Source organism: Manis pentadactyla, chromosome 4 (genome assembly GCF_030020395.1).
Source record: "Manis pentadactyla isolate mManPen7 chromosome 4, mManPen7.hap1, whole genome shotgun sequence".
NCBI lineage: Eukaryota > Metazoa > Chordata > Mammalia > Pholidota > Manidae > Manis > Manis pentadactyla.
Window position 1 is genome coordinate 44,238,763 of NC_080022.1, and position 23,239 is coordinate 44,262,001.

At 52.2% G+C, this 23,239-nt stretch overlaps 2 protein-coding genes across 6 annotated transcripts in view; one reads left to right on the plus strand and one right to left on the minus strand.

Annotated features, from left to right (window-relative positions):
- Positions 1-13,504, plus strand: part of ACOT11 (acyl-CoA thioesterase 11) — a 49,791-nt gene extending 36,287 nt beyond the window's left edge. Inside the window, exons 10-17 of one of the 4 annotated variants that reach the window (XR_005030029.2) lie at positions 308-363; positions 1,132-1,198; positions 1,539-1,622; positions 2,270-2,403; positions 4,388-4,519; positions 5,244-5,370; positions 6,223-6,461; positions 13,377-13,504. Coding sequence is in view for 2 of the 4 variants with exons in the window: in XM_036911197.2 (XP_036767092.2) it covers positions 308-363; positions 1,132-1,198; positions 1,539-1,622; positions 2,270-2,403; positions 4,388-4,519; positions 5,244-5,370; positions 6,223-6,378 (756 nt within the window). In the remaining 2 variants the exon portion in view is untranslated. Of the gene's footprint in view, positions 1-307; positions 364-1,131; positions 1,199-1,538; positions 1,623-2,269; positions 2,404-4,387; positions 4,520-5,243; positions 5,371-6,222; positions 9,534-12,257; positions 12,316-13,376 lie in introns of those variants that run through there. The other 3 variants (XR_008997013.1, XM_036911197.2, XM_057500230.1) reach the window with 3 other exon arrangements.
- On the minus strand, positions 6,619-18,923 carry FAM151A (family with sequence similarity 151 member A). 2 transcript variants are annotated; one of them, XM_057500231.1, is made up of 8 exons: positions 18,700-18,923; positions 17,527-17,673; positions 12,971-13,123; positions 11,180-11,339; positions 9,540-9,764; positions 8,638-8,777; positions 7,729-7,869; positions 6,619-7,292 (listed from the first exon to the last, which is right to left on the minus strand). In XM_057500231.1, the coding sequence occupies exons 1-8, from the start codon at positions 18,815-18,817 to the stop codon at positions 6,619-6,621; spliced, it is 1,758 nt and encodes a 585-aa protein (XP_057356214.1). In that variant the 5' UTR covers positions 18,818-18,923. The 2 variants fall into 2 exon arrangements, with proteins under 2 accessions (XP_057356214.1, XP_036767093.2); XM_036911198.2 differs by having other exon boundaries at positions 17,527-17,685.
- Positions 18,924-23,239: the final 4,316 nt, after the last annotated feature.

Genomic DNA, 23,239 nt, shown 5'->3' on the forward strand with positions numbered 1-23,239 from the left:
CACTTCAGAAAGAGTGCCTGGTGCATAGCAAGTACTCAATAAATGTGGATTCGTATTAGCATTGGAAGTGCCCCTGGTGGATCCCTTCTACAGAGGAGGAAGCAGGTCCAGTGAGGGAAGGTGGTGCTAAGGCACTCAGGATCTGTCCTGTACAGGTTGATTTGATGCCCGCTGTCCCACTGAGACCTGAACTCCACTTGAGAGCTGCAGGAGCTCCTTGGGCCTTTGTGGGGCAGACAGTAAGCGGGGAGGGAGGCAAATTGGTTGTCCCGCCTGCACTACAGTCTGTCTGTGCTTCTCTGTCCAGGATGGTGAGCGGCGGTACAGAGAGGCCAGTGCCAGGAAGAAGATCCGCCTGGACAGGTAGGTTGAGGCTGGGTGGTGGGAGAAGACACGGGCTTCAGGGCTGTCTGCCTGCTCCTCTGGTCCCAGGGACATTTCTTCATTGCTGCTCTTGTGCTGGGCTCTTTATATCCATGCAGCCTTGTAATGCATCAGTCTTGTGGGCCCATTTTACAGGTGAGTACACTGAGGACAGAAGGATTAGATGGCCATGAGCACACAGATGGGAATCATCAGTAGAATAAGAACCTGGCCCAGGCTGGCCAATTCTAAATCTTGTGTTCCTTCCACTGACTCTGATGAGTATTTGGCAGATGAAGAAAGAAAGGCCTTATAAGGAAATGCAATTGCTCAAGACACAAAACCAGGTGTGAATGTCCACTGTGAAAGCACTTTACAAACCTGAGCGGGGTGTGAGCACACCAGGGAACACCATCCATTGTTAATGAGGAAGTGTGCATTTGGGGAGCATGTACCATATGCCAAGCACTGTTCTCCTCAGGACGACTCTATGAGGCAGCTGTGACTGCCAACCCTATTTTACAAGCAAGGACACAAGCTCAAGGGTGCAACTACTTCAGCCAGCTGATGGCTCAACTGTGTCTGACTGAGTTTGTGTGTTCTCAGCTGTTGCTCTCTGTGTGCCCAACCAGTCTCCCTGGCCAGGCAGCAGTGTCTCCCACCCTTCTGGGCTGAGCACAGGGACTGGCACATAGTGGGCCTGCAGTGAAGTCCATTGAAAGAGATGGGCGCCCAAGGGACCGTGGTTGACATGTTCCGTCTCTCCAGGAAGTACATCGTGTCCTGTAAGCAGGCGGAGATGCCCCTCTCTGTCCCCTGGGACCCTAGCAACCAGGTAAGGCACTCTGCACTGAGGGGACTGTCCTCAGGCCTGTCAGGGGTCCCCTAACCCTCCCTGCTTATCAGAGTAGGTCTGGGGCCTGAAGGGGACAGAGTACTAAGGCCATGCCTCAAGACTGGTACAGTTAGCAGAGGCATTCCCGTTTCCCAGTGTTTGGTAGGAGGATGCTGAGACCCTGAGAAGACCCTGAAGCTTGTCCAGGTCACACAGGAAGTGTGGTCAAACCTGGGCCTCCTTTCCCAGAGCTCCTCCACAGCCCAGGTTCCTCTCCCATGGCCTTGACACAGAACCCTGAGGGAGGGGAGAAGGTGAGGCTTCTGTGTGCTCTGTCCAGGTGTGCCTGAGCTACAACAACGTCTCCTCCCTGAAGATGCTCGTGGCCAAGGACAACTGGGTACTGTCCTCGGAGATCAACCAGGTAGCTGACCCCACCCCCCAGGCTTCCTTGCTCCTTGGCTGATGGCGAGCTACAGAAACTCTCAGACCACTTATGTCAAAAGGGGATTTCTTGAAAGGAGTTGGATGAGATCCTAGAACCAACCCAATTATACATGCATAGCTGCCCCCACAGGACCGGAGGCAGAGAACCCCCAAATCCTCTCTCCTGCTCTCCCACCTCCTTGCCCCTCATTGCCCGTCTTTGCTGCTCTCTGCCCAGCTGCTTCCTCCCTCTGTCTTTGCTCCTTGTCCTTCATTGCAGGGATAGGGGGTCAGTAGACAAGCATGGATCAGGGGAAGGCTTGAGCTCCACCATGCTTACCCATGCCCTGGAACAAGTCACTTACCCACCTGTGACCTGAGGGTGTTGCATGAGTGCCTGGTGCTGAGGATTCATTCCGTTGTCACTGCTTCTTAAGACACCTTCCTGTCCACTTCTGCTGAATTCTCACAACAGCCCATATTTGTGGGGATGCAACTAAGGCTCAGAGAGGTTGAGTTGCTTGTTCACAGTCACACAGAAGGTTGGTAGGCAGCCCTGAGCTTCAGCCCCAGCCTCCAGTATCTCATATCTCTATATTCTAGGGAAGGGGGTGCAGGAACAGAACTTCCCTCTGTCTCATGCAGGTCCGCCTGTACACTCTGGAGGAAGACAAGTTCCTGTCCTTCCACATGGAGATGTTGGTACATGTGGACACAACCCAGGCCTTCCTGCTGCTCTCAGACCTGCTCCGGAGACCCGAGTGGGACAAGCACTACCGGTGAGGGCCAGGGTGCTGGCAGGGCAGGGGCCTCCTCAGGCCTGGCGTGGAGCATGGGCCCTCAGGTCTCCTGCTGAGCCATCCCTGTTATGCTCAGCCTCTGTTGGCCTTTAGCCTGGCATAGGGGGTGCTGTCGCTGTGTGTCAGGTGGGTGTCAGAGTCAGGGCTATTCTGAACCTAGAGTCTGAGTTGGGGGCCTGGGTTTGAGTCATGTTTCTGACCCAACTAGCTGTGTGACAAGCAGGTCATTTCCTTTTGGGGCCTCAGTTTCCCTCCTCTTAAAATGTGTACTTGAGGTTTGGGTCACGGATTCAGTCAGGATAGATCAGTGATTTTCAAACCATGTTCTGTGGAGTTCCATGTTCCCAAAGGGGTCTCAGGGACAGTTTAGAGTGGGGGTTAGAAGGCTGAGGGGGTAAGTGGGACCTGCTCCAGGTTCAGGGTAACTAATGGAATGGCCAGTTAACTAAACTTACCAAGTATCCAAGTTCTTATGGAAATGCATGTGAATATGTTATTTTTGAATGTAGTGAGTTACTTAATATAAATGGTAGCCCTATGAATACATTTTTCTCCTAATTTACTGATTCTTCATGTGAATATTTCCTTCTTGAACTTAGTCAAATAGCCCATAATTCTGGAGTTTAATATGGGAATGTTACAGTTGAAACTGGTATTTTTTTCAAATTCCTGCCAAGTCATTTTCTGTTATGCCAGCACCCCACTTCTGGGGGTCTTTTGATCATTTCCCCAGTGGCTTACTATGAGGAGCCTGCATTCCTGAGTATGTCCATAGGAGGGTCTGTGCATTTGGAAACTGAGGGAGCAGATCGTTTGGCGAGTTGATTTTTGATGAATTGGCCTTTCCCTTCTTACCCCCATCTATCTTCACCAGAGCAGGCCTGCTTGGAGCTTTTATACACAGACTTTCTGCTACAGGTTTCTTTGCAAAAAGGGCTGTGTTACCTTAAAAAGCCCTAGTCTAGGTGACCCAGGCCTGCTGGCAGTGCCAATCTAGAAGCGTTTCTGAGAGATGAGTCAGTGGTGGATGTTGGTGGGGATGGGTTGGGCGTATGGCAAGAAGACTTCTTGGAGGGGGTGGTCTGGTGTGAGACTTGAAGGCCAGATCAGATCTTGATACTTGATGGAACTGGAGGGAATATCCTGAGGGGAAAGGAAGGCCCTAGCTGCTTCCCCCACACTCTGCCCACAGCTCCCCTGTTCCTGAGGCAGCCGTAGATGGTGAGGGGAGAGTGAGGGAGAAGGTGGTGGGTGCGGACATGGCCGTGTCTCTGTGTGGATGTCCTTGTGTGTGTGCAGTGTGTTGGTGTAAGCCTGTGTATGTGCCCGGCATGTGTGGGGCGTGCCCAGGCCTGTGGGGCAGAGCTCCAGCACCTGGCAGCCTGAGCACATCCCAGCTCTGCTTCCTTATTAGCTCTGTGGTCACTGACAGGTTCTTTCCCCGAGTCTCAGCCCCCCATCTATAGTATGGGGATACTAAGAATATCTACCACGTGGGCTGTTGTGGGATTAAAGAAGACAGTACACATGAAACTCTTGGGACAGTGCCTGTCACATGGTGGGTGCTCATAGAGCACAGCTACTAAATCATCATCCATTTGTGAGGGGTGTGTGCACTTGCACAGACATTTGTGGGTACCCCTGGGCCCGTGTGTGCACAGTGGGTGTGTATCCATGCACATATGCCTGTTGACAGGTGTGCATGTGTCCATACATGCATATCTGTGTGTGTGCACACATTTGCCCTTGTACATGTCTATGTGTGCCCTTGTGTGTATGTCTATGTGTCTGTCTTGGCCAGGACTTCCTGCCCTCCTATGGTCCCTGCTTAACAATGGAGGGGCTGAAGTGTCCCTCAAGCATCTGTTTTGGGAGGCCGCAGCATGGGAGGGCCTGGGCCAGGCCAGCTCACACAAGGAGCTGGTGTGCGTGCCTTGGACCTTGAGCTGCAGGCCTCCCCCAGGAACGTGGAGCTGGTTCAGCAGGTGGATGAGGACGATGCCATCTACCATGTCATCAGCCCTGCCCTTGATGGAGATGCCAAGCCCCGAGACCTCGTGATTCTGGCCTCTCGGAGGAAGCCTTGTGACAATGGGTGGGTGCCTACCTGCTTGGTGAGATGTGGGAGGGGACATCAGCCTTGAGTCAGGGCTCTGCCTTTTACTGGCTGTGGGACTCCAGACACCACTTGGCTTTTATGGGCTGCTGTGGTTTCACCATGGGTAAAACGGGGGACAAGGGAACATACCTCCCCTCTTGTCATGTGTGCTCTAAGGCAGGGTGGTCTCTGTTCCTGGGGTGGTGAGGCTGCCTTGCTCCAGGCCATGCATGGACAAGCCGTTGCTCACACAGCCACCTCCATGGCCTCTACCCTTTGAATGCCCCATGCTGACTGAAGGGTGGTGAGTCTGCCAGCTGTACGACCGTGAGCATGCCAGGACAGATGGCGTCATTTCCACTTCTGTCCATTTAAACAGGAGTCCATGCTGGGTTTTGGAGACCCTGTCTGTCCTCCAGGACCTCCTGGCTGGCAGGGGAGACCCATGAGGACAGTAGAGTGTGTGGTGACAGAGGGAAGCCAGGGACAGGCACGGAAGGTGAAGCAGGAAAACCCCAAAGTACATGGTTTCTGGCAATTCAGTGCTAACACACAGGCGCCTCCTCTCTGCAGCCTGGTCTGAGCCAGGCATCAGCCTTTAGGTTTATGTGCCTTAGACTTGGTGCAGGTGTCAGCGCCTAGGAGGCTGCAGAGCCTGGTCTGGGCAGAACAGGCCCTCACTCACCTCTGTGCCCCTTCCCCACCTCTTCCTCTGCTCTAGAGATCCCTACGTCATCGCCCTGAGGTCAGTTACGCTACCCACACACCCAGAGACCCAAGAGTACAGGCGTGGGGAGACCCTCTGCTCAGGCTTCTGCTTCTGGAGCGAGGGGGACCAGTTGACTAAGGTGAGGTCCGCGTCCCTTTACGCCTCCCACCCAGATCCACCCCGAAGACGCACGCGTGTCCAGAGCTCAGGGCTGTCTGTCTGCATCAGTTCCAGGCCCTGACTCTGTGCCTGCCAGCAGTCTCCCTCTTCCTGCTGTGTGTCAGGGGCTGAAAATGAGCCTTCATTAAGATCTAATCTGTTCAGAGATAAGTCGGAGGCCACTGCTGTCTTGCAAAACGCTCTGAACACTGAGGGCAGATGGCCTGGGTTCTGATCTAAAATTCATCTCATTATTTACTTACATAATCCTTGCCTAGGAAAGGTTCATAGGGCTCTCAGCCCATAAAACTCAGCAAGGTGGTCAGTGTTAACTGAAAATGTGAGGGAGGCAGCTGAGGGCAAGCAAGGGTGGGGATCCTGCAGGTCCCCCCCCCCATAGTTGCTGTTAGGATCCTGAGACCCACCCAGGTGGGGACCTGCCAGTGTTTGTGAGCTCAGAACACCCCTGGGCTTATTACTAAGATGTTTCTATGGCCCTAAGCATCATCATTTAAACAGGATTCCATGCTGGGTTTGGAGACCCAGTGTGTCCTCCAGGGCCTCCCAGCTGGCAGGGGAGACAGGAGGGCAGTACAGTGTGTGGTGACAGAGGGAAGCCAGGGTTGTGAGCATCCAGAGGAGGGGACAGGGAAACCTGCTGGAGGTCAGACCTGCCAGTCATGCAGTGCTCTAAGGGTGCAGGGTGCTGGCCTGTACTTGCTGCCCTTCCAGCAGGTGAGCAAGGCTGACTCCCCGACCTGTCTCGTACCCCCTCAGCTGCCACACCCTTCCCCCTGCCTAGCCTTCCTGAGTGTAGCTTTCTGTCCTGCAGGTGTCCTACTACAACCAGGCCACCCCAGGCTTTCTCAACTATGTGACCACTAACGTGGCTGGCCTCTCTTCTGAGTTCTACACTACCTTCAAGGCTTGCGAGCAGTTCCTCTTGGACAACCGGAATGACCTGGCTCCCAACCTCCAGACCCTCTAGGCCCACTCAGTGGCCACGTCGTGCCTACTTCCACCCCATCCTGCTCCCAAGGACACACATGCAGTGCAATGAAGAAGGCAGAGGTGTTTATTCCTTCCTGCCTCCCCTGGGGAAGCCTTGACCCAGGCCAAGGCAGATGGCCAAGGGTGGAGAGGTGGACCAGCATGGCCTGGGATGGCTGGAGGGCTGTGGGCTCTTCTACGTGCAGAATACCACTTCTGGCCCAGAACCTTTGGGTCGTCAGTTTCTGCCAACATCCGCCAGCAAAGCTGCACGGTAACTCTGGGACAGCCTGTAGTAGACTCGGGTTCTGTCCACCGCCCTGGCTGCCAGCAGCACTGCCTGCATGGATGCATAGCTGCTCCCAGCAGGGTTGTGCTCCACTGTGACAGTGGCTTGGGGAGAGGCTGCCAGCAGCCTGGCCACGGCTCCAGCTGCGCTCTGGCCCAGTGGCCCAGCCTGAAGCTGGAATGACACAGGTTGCCAGAGGCCCTGGCACAGCTCCAGCATATCTGTGAGCAGCTGTCCCCTGTAGCCACTGCCCAGCACTTCTTCAGGCCAGCCTGGTGCCACGGTCACATGGGGGAAAACCTCAGCCACAGTTGTAAGTAACTCCTTGCCAGCCACATGTCCAGGGACTGTAAAACTCCCATGAGAGATTGTGGCCCCGAGCCACACAGGCCGAGGAAGATAGCCAAGGGTAGAGAATTGGGCCAGCATGGCCAGGGATGGCCGGAGGGCCATGGGCTCTTCTATGTGCACATGTATGCCCCAGCGTCCAGGGCGTGTGGCAAGCTGCCGCAGGCACATCTCCAGTGTCAGGGCAGGGCCACCTGGGACACGTATAATGGGCACGGGGTCCCCAGCTGCAGGCTCTTGGAGGCCAATGTTCAGCAGTATCATGCCATCTCTGTCTGGAAGAGGCAGTGAAGCAAGTGTCTGGGGTTTGGGTTGCCACTGGGGTGTCAAGGGCCCTTGTTAAAGGGTTGGTAGGGCAGTAATGGGGACAGCAGAGGAGGAGTATCTGGAGCCTTGTTGGCTGGGTCTGGGCTTCCAGGGGAAGGGCTGCTTTATAAATGTGCCTGGGGGGATATGGTGCTAGCTCAACTCAATCTTTGCCTGTGGCTCTGCCCTGTGACCAATGCCTGCTTCTCCTGCAGGGCAGTGTGGCTCAGGGTTGAAAGGCACTTGTCTGAAGGCCAGGGGCTCCATGTTCTTTATACTACTGTACTCCCCCGACCTTGTATACAACATATTGCCATAGTAACAGAGACCCCCAGTACCTATCCCAAGCAAAGGAGACTCCCCCACCCCCCAGCTAGGAGCACGGGGGCTGCAGGCAGACCTTACCTGGGAGTTGTGTTCCTGTCCCTCTGTTGTCCTGAATGTCAGGAACCAGCCACTCCACACTCAGACCATCACCCCCAGGTTGCTGGACAAGAGGGATCAGGCTGCCCCCCGTGTAGTAAATTTGCTTCCGTGTGGCATTCCCTGTGAGGCCCCAAATTGTCAAGAGAAAGTGGCTGCCATTCAGAGTGCCTTCTGTGTGCCACCTGCCTACATGTATTATCTTTAAGCCTCACAGCATCCTGCCAGGTAGCTGTATTTTGGAGATTAACAAAAGTGGCTTGCCCAAGGTTCTATAGCCAAAAGGCAGAGTTGCTGGGATTTGAATCTGAAGCCAGGTCTACCTGACTCCAAACCCAGTATTCCTTCCCTTCACCTAGATGGTTCCCATGGCAGGAATCTTGTCTGATGGGTCCCCTTTGAGATGGCTTAACTGCAGACCCTCCTAGATGCTGGGTCAAGGGAATGAGGGGTTTGAGCAAGGGAACAGGTAGCATCTGGATCACTGATTAGTGGGTACAGTGGCGGGACTGCTGTCTGGAACAAGAGAGTAACCGGCAAGGGAGGTTACCTGTGCTGCAAGGGAAGGTCTGTGGGGTTTGGGATTTGCTGGGTTCCTATCTGAATACAATACATGTATAGGCTGAACAACTTGTATAAGTTACGTAATGGCTTTGAGCCTCAGTTTCCCTATCTATAAAATGGAATCCCTGGTTCATGGATATATGAAATGTAGTTAGCGTGCTATGCTGGAGTGTGGTATACAATAGATGCTTGAAGGATTCCTTCCCCTTTTCTACCCAGGATATTCCTCTTCTGAAGTCCCATCCCTCCACTTCTCTCCAGTGTCCACCAAGTGCTGTCTCTGTGCAGAACCCTGCCCTTCCCTGCCCTCCCTAGGCCCTTCCCTACCAGCGAGCTGCTTGAACTGTGACAGGACAGGCTCAAAAAGGTCATAGTAGACTCTGTGGATGGCGCAGTTGTCCCGGATATAGAGGAGATCATCCACTGATACTTGGTCCGTGACGCTCTGCCACAGTGTCAGGCTGTACCTGGGGCCCAGAGAGCCAGCTCAGTCCTGGCCTCAGTACCCATGTGCTCAGAACCGGACCCTAGCTGGGCAGGGTTGGAGCACCTGGCCTCCAGGGTCCCACCAGCCCCCTTTCCTTGAGCTTTACCCTCTTTGGGGCAGAAGAAGCCACAGGGGCTTCAGGAATGATGAGTGACAGAGGCTGGGGGGGAGGGGTGACCTGCCTTCCTCCTCATTTGCAGTGTCTGTTTCTGGTTCCTGTCTTAGGAAAGGGACAAGGACAGAAGGGGGTAGGCATGGGGAAGGGGGACAAGGTCAGACATGAAGGGGAACGGGGGCTGCCTCGGGACTCGCATTGGGACTGGCTAAGGAAGGTGGAGCTGGGTAGCTGGGAGCAGGCTTCAGGAGTGGGGATGGGGCTTCCTCAATCCCTATAGGACTGTCCAGGGGCAGGTGCAATCCGTGCAGCCTCAGGGGCACAGCTGGCTCCCTGGTAGGAAGCTGTAGGGAGGCAAATTGTGTCTTGATATATATGAATACTTCCCAGCGGGCAGAGAGTTATGCACCAATGGACAGCCTGCTTTGGGTGGTAATGAGAAGCTCATCGCTAAAGGTATTCAAGCAGAAAGCAGGGATGTCAAGAGGGTGTGCACCAGCGGGGGTTGGACCAGATGATCTTTAAGACCTTTCAGCCATGAGTATCTGGTATCTTCCTGAGGGCATCAGGCCTAGAGGGTGGGTGTGGGGCTGGAAGGGGCTGTGGCAGGGGCCTGGGAGTTTTCACCTCTCAGATTGGCCCAGCAGCCAGCTGAAATGGGGCCAGGCAGCCCGCACCATGACAGCGCGCAGAGGAAAGTTAACCTTCTGCTGCAGCGGTCCCGCCAGCTCTTGCATCTTCTCCACCATGTCTCGGGTGTATGTTCTGTTCAGGAATGGCGGCAAGTAGAAGGTGGTCCAGCCTAGAGACAGGGTGGCCTCAGGATACTTCTCCTGGACCAAGGCCAGGAACCTGCAGAGAATCAGAAACACTGGTCTTTCAGAGCCTCACTGGCCCTTTCCTCGTCTCCTGGGTTCCTATCACTGTGCCTGTACATGGCAAGGGCTGTTGAATCCATGATAATTAAGGGCAGAGGCAGAGTCCTAAAGGACAGCAGAGACTCGTTCAAGGTCCCACAACTCGGGCATGGACTTTGGAGCCAGGGGGTCTGGGTTCAGGTCTGACTTTGTGATCTAGGCAGCTCACCCCACCTCTTTCTCAGTGATGGCATCCCTTCAGGCAGGGCAGGGCCTCTTCAGTGTCCCCATGTGAACAGGGAAGATGCTACCCAGAGCCCCAGGTGTGGGGACTGGGCTGTACCAGCTGCAAGAGTCTCTGAAGCTTCAGGCTGTGTTTTAAAATTTCATTCAGATTTTGCCACGAGGCAAGTTTTCGTAGGCAGTTAATACTCTCCCCAAACTACTGAGTAGAATCAACAGCTGAAGAAGCTGAACCATATTTATCTTGGGCCACTGACTGTATTTCTCCAACTGCTGCTTTCTGAATGCACCTCTGTTTGGGAGTCATCCTAACTATTGGATGGGTGGATTTTTGGCTGGCTGGCTGGACAGATGGATGGATGGTTAGAATCAGGAAGGCCTGGCTTTGAATCTTTGCTCTGCCATTTACTAGGCTTAGACAAGTCATTTAACCTCAGTGTTATTGTTTCTGTATTAATAAAATGAAATAATAGTACCTACCTCATTTCTGTGGCAAGAGTTAAATGATATTCTGCAATGACAGTACTTAAACCAGTGCCTGGGTGCATAATAAACATTCAACAAATTGAGTCTCAATTACTGTCCACTTTCTCATCTGCAAAATGGGGGGAAATCCTAACCTGGTATTGCTATGTAAAGGCCAAACAGAACATATTCTTTCCTTAGAGATGGCCCTTATTTGTAAACTGTAGAGTACCAGGCAGCCGTTGTGTGCAAGGGCTATTGGTGGCAGTGCTGGGATATCAGGGAGGCTGGTGAAGGAGTTAGCACTTTAGACTTTTCCAGCAGGCAAAGCCCTGCCCTGGTCAAGGGGGATACAGAGAGGACTGGGCTCCATCTGCCCGCCAAGAGTCTACAGTAGAGCAGGGATCAAACCTGTCATTCAGCAGTGACAGCCCAGTGGAATCAGAGATGTGTTAAAAGGAAATGTGGATGAAGGCCCTCATTAGCCTGGGATGTCAGAGAAGTTTCTGGAGGAGGTAATAACTGAGCAAAGGTTCTTCAGGAAATGGGGGAAATGCATTTGAGGCAGAGGGAACAGCATGTGCAAAGGCTCAGGGGTGAGACTACATGGTGTGGCTGGAGGCAAAGTCAGCAAAGGCCCCCTGAGCACTCCCTGTGCCAGATGTTGAAAGACACACTTGGGGCGGACAGGTGAACACTCACTGTGTGGCATTGATTTCAATCGAGATGGGCACATTGGGACCCTGGAGTATGTCAGCATTTATCCACACAGGCCTCTGGACTCTCCCATCATCTGTCAGCTGCCTCAGGAGGTTCAGAGAGGGGCCCACAGCCTTGATGCTCTTGAAGTCCAGTTTGATGCCTGTGGGGAGATGGCCGAGGGCTTAAGGAACTGACCCTTCGTGTGAACCAGAAGATGTGACTTCTTGGGGCAGAAAGAGCAAGTAGTGTGTGTGTGTGTGTGTGTGTGTGTGTGTGTGTGTGTGTGTGTGTGTGTGTGTGTGTGTGTGTCACTCGGGATACGAGTCTGGAAAGTAGTGTGTGTGTGTGTGTGTGTGTGTGTGTGTGTGTGTGTGTGTGTGTGTGTCACTCGGGATACGAGTCTGGAAAGTAGTGTGTGTGTGTGTGTGTGTGTGTGTGTGTGTGTGTGTGTCACTCGGGATACGAGTCTGGAAAGTTAGAGAGGGGTGTTGAAAGCCGGTTGAGGAGATCCCACTGTCCTGAGGACAATGGGAAGGCACGGAGGGTTAAAGCTGGGCTGTGACGTGACAAAGATGGCATTTTGGAAAGCTCACTCAGGTTTGTGTGTGTGTGGTAGTAGTGGTCGAGGGAACACCAGAGGATTAAGTGTGGAGGCAGGAGGCCAGTGAGGACAGAGGTCCAGAGGTCTTGGAGCGAGGATGTGGCTGAGACTAGCAGGGGGCAGGGCCTGGATTTGAAGCTGGCAGATGCAGCAACTTAATGGATGTGGGTGATGCCAGGGTTCTTGTACGCAGAGTCGAAGAATGAAGTTCGTGAACACTCAAGGTAGGAGAGCGAGGCAGAGGCTTTTATTTAGAGAGAAAGCAAGAGGACAGAGCTCCTGGCTCAGGCCAGGAGGGGACAAGAGAGTCCCGGGGTGGTGTGTTGTCTAGGGGTTTTATAGGCAGTTGAGAGACAAAGGGCTAGGGACGTACACCTTCTAAGTGGTCCTAAAATGTTTATCTTTGAAGAGACATTAAATTTATTCTTAGTCTTCCTGGTTGTTTACAAGAATTTTACTGCTCTGATTTCCTCCCAGGATAGCAGCTTCCTGGTCTGGGAGCATGTCACTCAAGACTGCCTGCTTTGCTCCCAAGGTGGGCTGAATTATTGTCTGTTTGTTAAAGAGTATGTTAAGAAAGTTACTTTTTAACAAATTGGGTTTTAAATGCAATCTAATTTTCAAGATGGCATCCTTCTTGTTTTTACTAGTTGTTTTGGGCTTGCTTGCTACATTGCCCAGGTTGCAGATCATTTGTTTAGGGCTGGAGGAAGAAAAGCAGCACATGGGTAAAGTCAGAAAAACAAACTGGGCCCCCCAGCAGGCCAAAGCAAATTCCACAATGGATTATCTTGCTTTGTTTTTTCCAGAGGCCCTCACTCTACTCTGTCTAAACCCATGACTCATGTCTCTTGGGCAAGGAGGCATCAGGCTGATGATTCTGACAATGGACCTGGGAGAGGAAGGGAGGAGTTGGGCTTTGAACATGTTGTATCCAGTTTCATGCACGTAGGCGGGAACAACCTAAATGTGTTTGGCACTGAGCAGTGTACCATGCACTTCACATCCCCCATATTCTTTAGAATTCCCTGAGCCTGGGCCTCTGGGCCATTGGGTTGGAAAACCAAGCAATGAGCAATAAGGACTGGGGCTGGGCTTGTCTCTCAGTGGAGGCGTTCCCACCCAGGGTGCCTGAGGGCTGAGGGCTGGAGAGCTAGGAAGCTGGGGAGGGGGCTGACAGAGGTCTTTACCCTTCTGGGAAGAGCTCAGTACGGCCTCCAGCCATTGCTGCAGGGTGTTGTCGCTGTAGATGGCCGGCGGGTGTGCCATGACAGGGACGCCTGTCTCATTGGCTGTGTTGAGCCCTTCTATCGTGATGTCCGCCTCCAGGACCATGGCGTTGCCTGCACGAGAGGCAGAACTCAATCAGTTTCTTAAATAAAAAGTTTTCCTCGTCAAAGTATTACATATTTATTAGAGAACATTTGGGAAATACAGAAAAGCAGGAAGAAGGGAAATACCCACATTTCCATCATAGTTCTCATATTGTATTTTCTTCCATTTTTGTCTATGTATAGTTTTACACACTGCATTTGTAAATTTTAATCTTTAAATCTCAACACTATGAACATTTTCACAATCTTTTTTATGTTTCAGGTTTAAAATAAGCCTCCAAACGCCCCATGAGGGTACTTGCCATGATTTAGTTAACCACATCCTGTTGCTGAGACAGTTCGTTAGTTTCTAATTTTTTGTTACAAATAAATAATGATGCATCATATCCTGATTTCCTTATTATTTGTGATCCCTGCTTGTGGAATTTGAGTGAGGGCAATGCAGGATCATTTTTAAGTCTCCATACTATTAAATTATTGTCCAGGAAAATTGTTCTGATTCATGTTCTAGCCTGAAGGACGTAAGCTTGCTCCTCTCCCTGCACCCTTACAGCACTGTGCATTGTTGTTTTAGCTTTCAAAATCATGCAGTTAACTCAATCAGGTGGGTGCTGGCTGATGCCTGCCCTCCACAGTTCATCTAACAGGAAGCTAAAGCTTTTCCCAGGGGAGGCAGACCTGGCAGACCCCGCAGGGGGTACTTTGGAGAGTGAGATGAGGGAGGGAGGGGTCGCTTTCAGCTCCTGCAAAATCAGACAGTTGGCTCCAGAAAGGGCCTTTTCTCCTGGTTTTTACTCACAGCCTGACTGTTCTCTCACCTCCAGCCCTACTCCCCTCCGAGTCCATTCTCTACACAGCCATGAGAGTGAGTGTTATACATGCCTACCTGTCATGTCATTTCCTGTTGAAAAAACAAAACAGCCTTCCCCCACCAGCCCCCACTACATTCCCCCAAGAATCAACCAGGCTCTGGCAAACTTTCCACTCTGACCTTGAGTCCCTCTCTCCCTCAATCTCTCAGTTCCATCCACTCCAGCTTCTCCAACATTAATGTTCAAACAAACCACCCAGGAACTGTTCAAATGCAATTTCTAATCAGTGGGTCTAGGGTGGAGCCCAAGATTCTGCAGGTCTAACAAGCTCCCTGGTCATGCCCACACTGATGGCCTACTGACCACTTGGAATAGTGAGAGTCAAATATGCCTTGTCCTGTGGGCTCTTGTGCGTGACTATTGCCTTGACAACACTCTTCCCTCTGCAGCTTTACTAGGCCACCTCCTGTTTATGTTAATGTTGGCTTGAAGTATCACTTCCTCAAGGAGGCAATCCCTGAACCCCATGCCCAGTCTGTTAGGTTGCCTGCTCTGGGCTCCTCCCTTGAGCGCTCAGATCCCACGTACTTGCTCACTTAACATCCGCTTCCCAGAGTGAAGCACTGGGGAGCAGGGTCCTGTCTGAACTGACCATCACTCGGATTTCCAGCATTTAGACAGTATCATGCCTAAAACAGGAGCTTCAAAAATAGTTGTTGAAGGATGAGTGACTGAATAAATGAATGGTAGAAAAGTCAAGGTCAACCAGCTCAGGTACGAAAAGGTGAAAGCTTGCCTGAAGTTGCAGAGTATTTTCAGATTTCTCTGAAATCTAAGTGTCTGGATTTCCATCAGAGGAAGGCAGCTGAGTGCCAGGCTGTCCCAGGCACTTCACATCGTCCCATTCAATCTGTTATGCATCCGGCTTCCAAAGTACAGGACTCCCTGGTTTCCTCATTGACAAGATGAGGTGAGCCTCCCTGGGCTGCAAATGCAGGACATGGATATAGAAGCATGTTGTACACTAGGAAGGACTTTATGAAGGCAGCCTTTATTTTTATGACTTGAATACAAAGTCCTCTCTTATCTTCCGTTTTGGTTACCTGGGAATGCAGAGGGGTCCAAAGGGTTCGGGGCCCAGTGAGGCCCAGAGGAGCCAGGCCCTTGAGCCCCTCTCTCCAGGAGACACCTGGGCATTTAAGAAGGTGGCTCCTGAGAATGGAGGCTGAGGGGTCTCCTTCCCCATCTAATGGGGCCCAGTTCTGGTCTGGAGCCATGGCAGTGCACCGAGAGGGAGCAGGGATGGAATCAGGTCCGAGTCCTGGTGACCCTCTGGCGCTGCCACCTTGCTTGATTTGTATGAGCTGCCTCCCTTGAGATACCGTGAGCTCCTCGCAGACAGGGTCACATCTCACTCCTTTCTAAACCTTCCTCCTGAGATGGGCCCAGAGCAGAGGCCCAGCATATGAACTGGGGCCCAGTCCAACTCAGTGCACTGCCCTGAAGGCTAATGGGAGGTGCATTCTGGACTAACCACCTGGGCTCAGCTTCTTCTGGAAAAAGTCTCTCCTCTGGTGGAAATCCAGACACTTAGATTCCTCCCTTAGATTCCACTGCCTTCCTCTACTGGAAATCCAGACACTCCCTTCTCCTAGAAGTTGTTCCTTGCTGACTTGTGTGGGTGAGGAGTGAAGAAGGAACAGGAGATGGAGGAAGGATCTACTTCTGCAGCCACGGCAGGAGCTCTGGGCTTCAGGGGGTGCCATCAGGCGGAAGGAAATAGAAGACTTTTCTCACTGTCAAAAGTGCCCTGGTTTGGATGATAAATGAGATAGTCATCCTACCAATTCACATTTTGCAGAGGGAGAAACTGAGCTGTAGACAGGCGAAGTCACTTGTCCCAAATCATTCTTCTGATATATGGCCAAGGTAAATCTGAACCTAGTTCCACCTGCCTTTCAGGCCTTGGCCCTGGCCCCTCCTGTCCAGGTGGATATCCAGTCATGCCCAAGGTGCTTCACCAGCCTAGCCCTGTCGCTGGCATCTCCTCAGTGTCTCTATCCCAGTCCTGGCGCCACCCTCCTTCCAGGGGGAGAACCCTGGGCCTGGGGTCCTCTCCGGATCCCTGAAGCTATGTTCAGTGGTGCGTCTCCATGCTTCCTGCTTCTGGGCACCCTCAGGGTGTGGCCCTTGGCTTTCTTCTTGGCCAAGGTCCTGGTGTAGTGGAGACAGATCACTCGTTTGCTGCCCCAGGGCTGACCTGGGATGAGCCAGGGATGGCAGGTCCTTCTCACCTCCCTCGAGCCTTATCTCCCAGATAAGAGGGAGGCCTCTTATCTGGTTCCCTCATCAGAGGGAAGGGTCTTTGCCCTCCTTATCACCAAGGTCTGGTCATTACCTTCCAATTATGAGATCTCTGAAGGAGCAGTAATCTGGCCCTTCCAGCTTGTGATGGCCCCTCTTCTGCTTAACACCAAGCCTGACTCCTCTCAGAAGTTCTTCCTAACCATTCATTCATTCATTCATCCATTCACTTTTTCAGCAAACTCTTCCTAGGTCCTCACTCCTAGGCCTTCTGGTGTGGTAACCCTATAGGAATAAGAGGCAGAGGCCTGACACCTAGGACTTGCTGTGCTTTAGATGTACTGTGTGACCTTGGACAAGACCCTCTCCCTCTCCAGTTTGCTCATCTGAAACTGAAGGATTTTTGTTGAGGAGTGGTTCTCAAAATGTGGTCCTGGGGCCAGCAAGATCAACACCTGGGAACTTAATAGAAATTCAAGTTCTCAGGCCCCACCCCTAAAGCAATGAATCAAGCTCTGGGGGTGGGCCGGCAATTTGTGTCTCTGAAGCATGCTCAGGTCTGGAGACCCTTCCTTGCTTCTCCTCTAGCTACTGCTTTGGAGTTTATGAACACGTTCATGAACATTATCCATTGAGCTTCCCAATAGTCCTGTAGGAGAGGTTGTCTTCCCTGCTGAACTGGGGTGGAGTATTATGCAGTGGTTCAGAGCAGGGGGCTGATCACTCTGGGTTCCTTTGTTGGCTTAGCCATTTTCAAACAGTGTGACCTTGGGTAAGTCCCCTAACATTTCTGAGCCTTCATTTTTCTTCTGTCAAATGGCACCTGCAAAACAGGTTGCTTGTAGTCCTAGGAGAACCCACACAGAGTGTATGTGTCCACTGTCACAGTAAGCAAAGACTGACCGGTCGACATGACCATTTGGAAGTGGGGACAGTTGTTACACAAGTTGCTCTGACATTCACAGTGCGTTTTTGGTAGTGCTGGGCCTCAAACTCACATCTTCGGGTTTCCTTAGGCTTATGAGGGCCAGAACCTCTGTATCAGGGACAGCTGTCACCTGACAGACCATGGGAGGGACAGCGGGGAGGGGAGGCAGGATATGGTGACCTCAGAATCACACATCTGGTTCAAATTCTAGGCTGAAAGCTTATCAGCTGCACAGACCTGAGCCTCCCTTCATCACGTGGAATATGACAAGAATGTGACCCATCATAATGCCACCCCATAGGTAGCACTGTCTTAACCCCACCCCCACCCCTGCCTTGGCCCGTTCCGGTCTTCGCAGCTAGACTTACTGCTCAGGGCAGCTCCCATCTCCTCCTGGCTGTTGGCACCATGGTACCAGGTGACCAGCAAGCCGTCCCGGTGGCTGATCTGGCCGAGGCTCATCAGGTAGTCCAGCATATCCGCACTGGGGTGGCAGGCTGGGTTCCCCTTACAGCCTGGAATGAGGCCTGGAATGGGGCTGTGAGCATCAGTTCTCACCCCAGCCCATGCCCCCATCTGTCCGTTCATCCCACAGTTCTCCCTGGGCCCCCAGGGTGTGTCCAGCATGCTATCTGGCAGAGGCAATGGGACTCCAGTGTTAGCAGTGCTTCAAGAAGGAAATGTGTGGCCTCCTGGGTGTAAGCCTGGGGCAGTCGGGAAGTTTACAGAGGAGGGAATATTTAAGAGGGAATATTACAGAGGGGGAACCTTGAAGGATAGGTGTATATTTGACAGAAAGGGGAGACCAGGTAATTCCAGGCAGAGAACAGTATAAGCAAAGGCTTGACTGTAGGAAAGAGTGTGGTCGCCTAAAGGAATGGCCACTGGCCTAGAACAAATGGAATGTAAAGAAATGGAATAGGGCCATATTGGAAAAGAGGGTTCTGATCTCCCTGTCTGCAGAATGAGGGCAGGCTGGCGAGCAGGCTGGAGAGAGACTGTGGGCGGGGGGCAGGCTGCTGCAGGGTCCAGGAGACCTGAGGTCTGAGGGGCAGGGCTGGTGGGGCGGAGGGAGGGCGAGAGAATAATGGGGAGGCAGCACAGAGGCAGAGGGAGGAGCGGAGGGTGTTAGGTCCCCCTTCACTGAGAGAGGGGCAGGGCAAGGGTGAGTGAGCATGGGAGAAGAGCATGAGTTCAGCTCGGTCTGCTGAGTTGGAGATGCCTGCGTGGGCCCCCCAGTAAGGATTGTCTGAGGGCACAGGAGACAGCTCTGGAATGAAGACCCAGATTTGCTGGTCCTCAGGCAACTGAAGCCTGGGGAAGGGGAAAGGAAAAGTTAATGGGACCTTCTGCTGGGGATAAAGTCTCAGCGGGGTTGGTGGTGGGAGAGGCAATCAGAGCTGTGGATAGGGGATGAGTCTTGGTGGGACTGATGAAGGGAAAGGAGGCCACCAGAGCTGGAATGGGGACAGAGCCCTGCTAAGGACAAGGACTGAGGGTTGGGGAAAGCCAACCAGTTGGTATACCGAGGAGACCCCTACCTGGCTGCTGCAGCTTTAAGGACAGGACTATCCCAACGGTCAACACCAGAGCCGCAATGGCAGTGCCGGCAAGCACCCACTTGATCTGACTGTCTGAGCACCCCTTCCTGCAGGCCATGATGACCCTCTCTGGTAAACACCTCCCAACTCCTGCAGCCCAGAGCCCCCTGAGGCTCCCTGCAGCTGGGACCAGGTGGGAGGCAGGAGAGATCGGCAATACCCAATTCGTGGGCCTGGAAAATCCCAGGGTGGAGACAGCTCCAGAGGCCCCTCCTCCCTCCCCGCCCTCCTCATCTTCCCTCACACTCCCGGTATCTTAACAAATCAAGTGGAAAATCTTAACACCTCCAAAATGAACTTTGAGCACAGGAAGAGGCAGCAGATGTTGGACCCGGCCCCTCCCTGGTGGTCCACCCCTACCTGGGAGATGAGAGACCCGGGATTTATTTCCAGCTTGAGCTCACTGTTCTGGGGACCTGGAGCAAGTGTCTTCCCCTCTCTGGGCCTGGTTCTTCCGCTGAACAAAAGGAGGCCACTGGATTGTCCTTTCTTCTTTATGCCCTGCCCTGGGGAGTCCCTGAAGCAAGGGCTGGTTGGCAGACAGATTAGATCTGCCTGAGGAACATGAAGTATTCTTCCATCCCAGATTGTGGCCAATTGATTATCTACCTGAGATTGAAACTGATAGGCCCAGCAGGGCCTTGGTTATTGCAGGCCACTCCTGGGAGGGTCGGTGAGTCCACAGGGAAGCGGCTGAGTCACCACCTTGTGCAAAGGGTGTCTTGGGGGCCCTGGTATGGGAAGGAAGTTAGAGATGGTGTCTAGTTCAGGGACCCTGGACTTCTGTGAGTAAGAAACACCTATAATGTGTACAGGTATTTTTAGTGTACAGGGGTCCACAGAGAAATCCAGCAGGGCTCCTGGTCTGAGTGTGTGTGTGTGTGTGTGTGTGTGTAAGAGTGGCTAGAATGATGAATGATGCCCTGGTGGGCAGATGGAGGGAACATGGTATAGGGGGACCAGGAGGGCATATGGTGCAGACCTTGTGGAGTTGTGGGGACTGTGGGGCATCTCTGAGTTGCTGCCCAGGAGGAAACTGCATGTAGAGGTCTGGGGCTTGGGAACAAAGAAGAGGGTGTGGGCATCATTTCTATCACACTGCAATTCAAGGACCTGGTCTTCGAGGGTCTGGTAACCATATCATTCAGAACAACCAAAGGCTCACCAAGGTTTAAGCCCCAGCTTTGTTACCTGGGATACTTTAATCCCCTCGCCCATGACATATTATAAAAGAGAAGAATCAAGTAGTGGTTAGGAAGCACCAAGGTTTCAGATGTGGAGCAGCTGTCTTTAGAGCTGATACTGCAGGAGGTCCTTGTCCACTGGGCCCTCAGGGGCCCCCACCAGCTTCCATGAGGAAGCCCCACCTCCCCTCCAGAAAGAAGCTCATAGAAGCTGATACAGGCAGATGTCTGGGGGCCACTGACATTAGGGATGGTGGAGGAAGAAGACTCAGTTAAGAAGCATAGGATGGAACAGAAAGGGTGGGGGAGGGGTCCCAGGGGCCAACTGAAAGGTCACTTCAAGAAGAAAGGGGTGGTCAGCTGTGAGCCCCCTAAGCACAGCATGGTGCCACTGGATTCCACACTAAGAAAGGTGAAGGTGATGCTGGTGTCCATGGACTACATTCACAATGGGGTGGTCACTTTTTTGGGTTACAGTAGTTAACAGCAATGTTGGACAAATCTCCTTTTGAAAGAAAAATCCAGAATTTAGGTCTTACAGTTGACAAGGGTGAACCAGGACATACATTTCTTTACTTGCTTATATCTTCACTATGCTGTCCCTCCGTAGTAACCTCACAGGCTGCATGACCTTAAAAGATCATTAACCTTGTTTTGCCCTTAGTCCTCTTCCTTAAGGCTGGTTACATGCAGGGGTAGGGTGGGGGTCATGGCGATGTTGGCTGATAACATCCATGTTGCAGAGCTCATACCAGACTGCAGTCAGCATGAACCACGCCAAGACACCTCAGGCAGGGCCAGGAAGTGGGACCGGTTCATAATTCCGAGATGTTTCAAGGGCCTTCCGGTTTCTGTCCTAGCCCCCACATTCCTTTGCCAATAGCATATAACCTGTCCCTCAGGCAGATTGGGGGAGGCAGATCTAGGGAAGGCACCCTGCCTTCTCATTGGGCTGTCCTTGTTATCGGCTCAGATGCTGTTCTTGCCAGGATGGTGTCGGAGGCGATGAAGGATGAAGTCAACCCACAAGAGTATGAGGCAACCAGCAAAGCTTTTAATGAGGGGTGAAAAGAAAATGGCTCCTGCTAATCAGGAGGGCTCCACAGGCAGATGCCATTAGGGCTGTGGTGGCTAGGGGTTTATAAGCACCTCAAGGAGGAAGTCCACATGGTTGCCTAGGACCTGTTGCTAGGGCCAGACTAGGGGTTCAGAAAACCCCCTTGTTTCTCAGGCTGGCCATTCCAGGGTGTGGTTACTTATGTGTCCCGCTTGGCCAGCTGACCACAATGCCTGGTGTCAGCGTCCCACTTGGCTGACCTCTACCAGGGCAACATGTCCTGTTCTACCTACCCCACCGGCTATGTCCTGCCAACACTTCTGATAATAAAGCTTTCTCTGCTTCAAACCTGGTGACTCAGAGATTGCTTATTGCACATCGGCAGAAAATCCAGATTTGGGGGTTCTGTAACAAGGGTTTCCGTGTATAAATCGCCCTTGTTTTAGAATCGTTTGCTTATTTAATCTTGGTGACATCCTTATGAGGGAGGCATCATCATCAACCTCCCTTTGCAGGTAAGGGAACAGGAGTCATCTGCAGCAGAGCGGGGAGATAAGGGCTTGTGTCTTTCTGACCAGCAGGCTGTGTGTTGCTCAGCCCCCATGGGAAAGACGTCGGGTGAGCTGGGAGGCACTGAGCTTTGCTGCTGCTCTTGCCGCTGAGGGCTCTTCACACTGCCTCTTGTGATTGAGGGACTTTACCCAGCTCTGGCTTTTGGCAGGAGGAACAGCTCTAGAGTGGACTCCAGGCTGCAAAGGACTCTATTGTCTGTGAACTTCTTGTGAGACAGACCTGCACTCTGTACCCAGCACTATGCTAGGTTCTCGGGACCCACTGCTCCCCATGATTTTTTGTAGGAGAGAAGAAACAGGAGGTGTAAGGTGCTCCAGCATCTCAGATGTGAAGTGGCCATTGTAGAGCTGGTGTCACTGGAGCATCGCTCACAGCCTGTGAGGATGTCAGACCTGGAAAGTGCCCATGGCAGGGACCCCAAGGGGGAGCATGCTGGCTCAAGGAGACGCAAAGGGATTAGGAGCACAGTGAAGGAACCCCAAACTCCTGTGTGGGCTGGGTGGCTTTCAGAAGAGGTGTGAGCTGAGTTGATTTGGAGAGCCGTTGGGGACAGGGGCTGGGGAAGCTCATTCCAGACAAGTGAAGCAGTGTGTGAGGGAGCAAGTAAAGGCTTATGGGAGAAGGGTTTGCCTGGGGACATGAGCAGTGCAGGGTGACAGGATCGCCAGGTGGGAATTGTGGGTGCTTGGGAGATGGGAATGGGGAAGCGAGCAGGCCTGGGTCACCCTGACAAAGAGCTTGGCCCCATCCTGTGGGGGATGGGGAGCTTTCATCTATGGGATAAGTAGGAGAGAGACTTGCACAGCTTTGCATTTGGGAAGGTGATTCTGGAAGCTGGTATAGAGAAATGGCGGGAGAAGGCCGGAATGCCCCTAGCACCCAGGCCATCCTGTTTCAATGCTCTCTTCCTTCCCCACACTGAGTTACATGACTTCCCACGCCATACTGAAACAGGATAGGGAAGAGCAAGAGGGACTCCGTTTTAAACTGAACCTCCCTCTTGGGTCTTTAGGGTTAAAAGTAAAGTTTTTAGAATGTCTTTAAAAACAAGAATTAGCACTAACCAGCCATCTGACTAACAATCAATTTGCTGTATCTTAAACCAGAATGAACACTCCCAAGAATGAGTAACCAGTCCCTGTTTTCACTAAAATCATTACCTTTAGAGAAGAAGAGTTTATAAAATTATTTTGTGTTGATCAGTAGATGTTGATTCACAGGCTTTCCAAAATATGGTCAGGGGCTCTTTTTTGTAATAACATAGGGCAGGGAATGAGGCAAGGGAGGTCAGAGTAAGAATAAGATTCATTTCTTCAGCAAATACTTATTGAAGACCTTGGGTACCAGGAATGGGCCAGGTCTTGGGAGACCAGACGTGCAAAGGTGAATAACAAATCTTTGCTGTCCTTAAAACATTCTCAGTCTAATGAGGGAAAGAAGCAAGTAACCACAGCAGACTAATGTCATTAGTGTTCTGATCTATGCTGCAAAAGCAGAAGAGAAAGTCCTAACCCAGATGTGGGAAAGAATCATGGAGGACTTCCTGGAGATGATACATATTGGGCTTTGATAGATGAGTAGGAGTTATATAGATGAAGTGTGGAGAAACAGGATGGAAAGAACATTCTGGATGCAGGGAACATCATGAGAAAATGCACAGAGGCAA

Coding starts and splice junctions, on each gene's coding strand:
- FAM151A (XM_036911198.2), bottom strand. CDS start 18,817: ATGGCCTGCAGGAAGGGGTGCTCAGACAGTCAGATCAAGTGGGTGCTT. Junction 17,686..18,699: donor CTTAAAGCTGCAGCAGCCAG/GTAGGGGTCTCC, acceptor GCCCCATTCCAG/GCCTCATTCCAGGCTGTAAG. Junction 8,778..9,539: donor CTGCTGGGCCAATCTGAGAG/GTGAAAACTCCC, acceptor TCTGGGCCCCAG/GTACAGCCTGACACTGTGGC.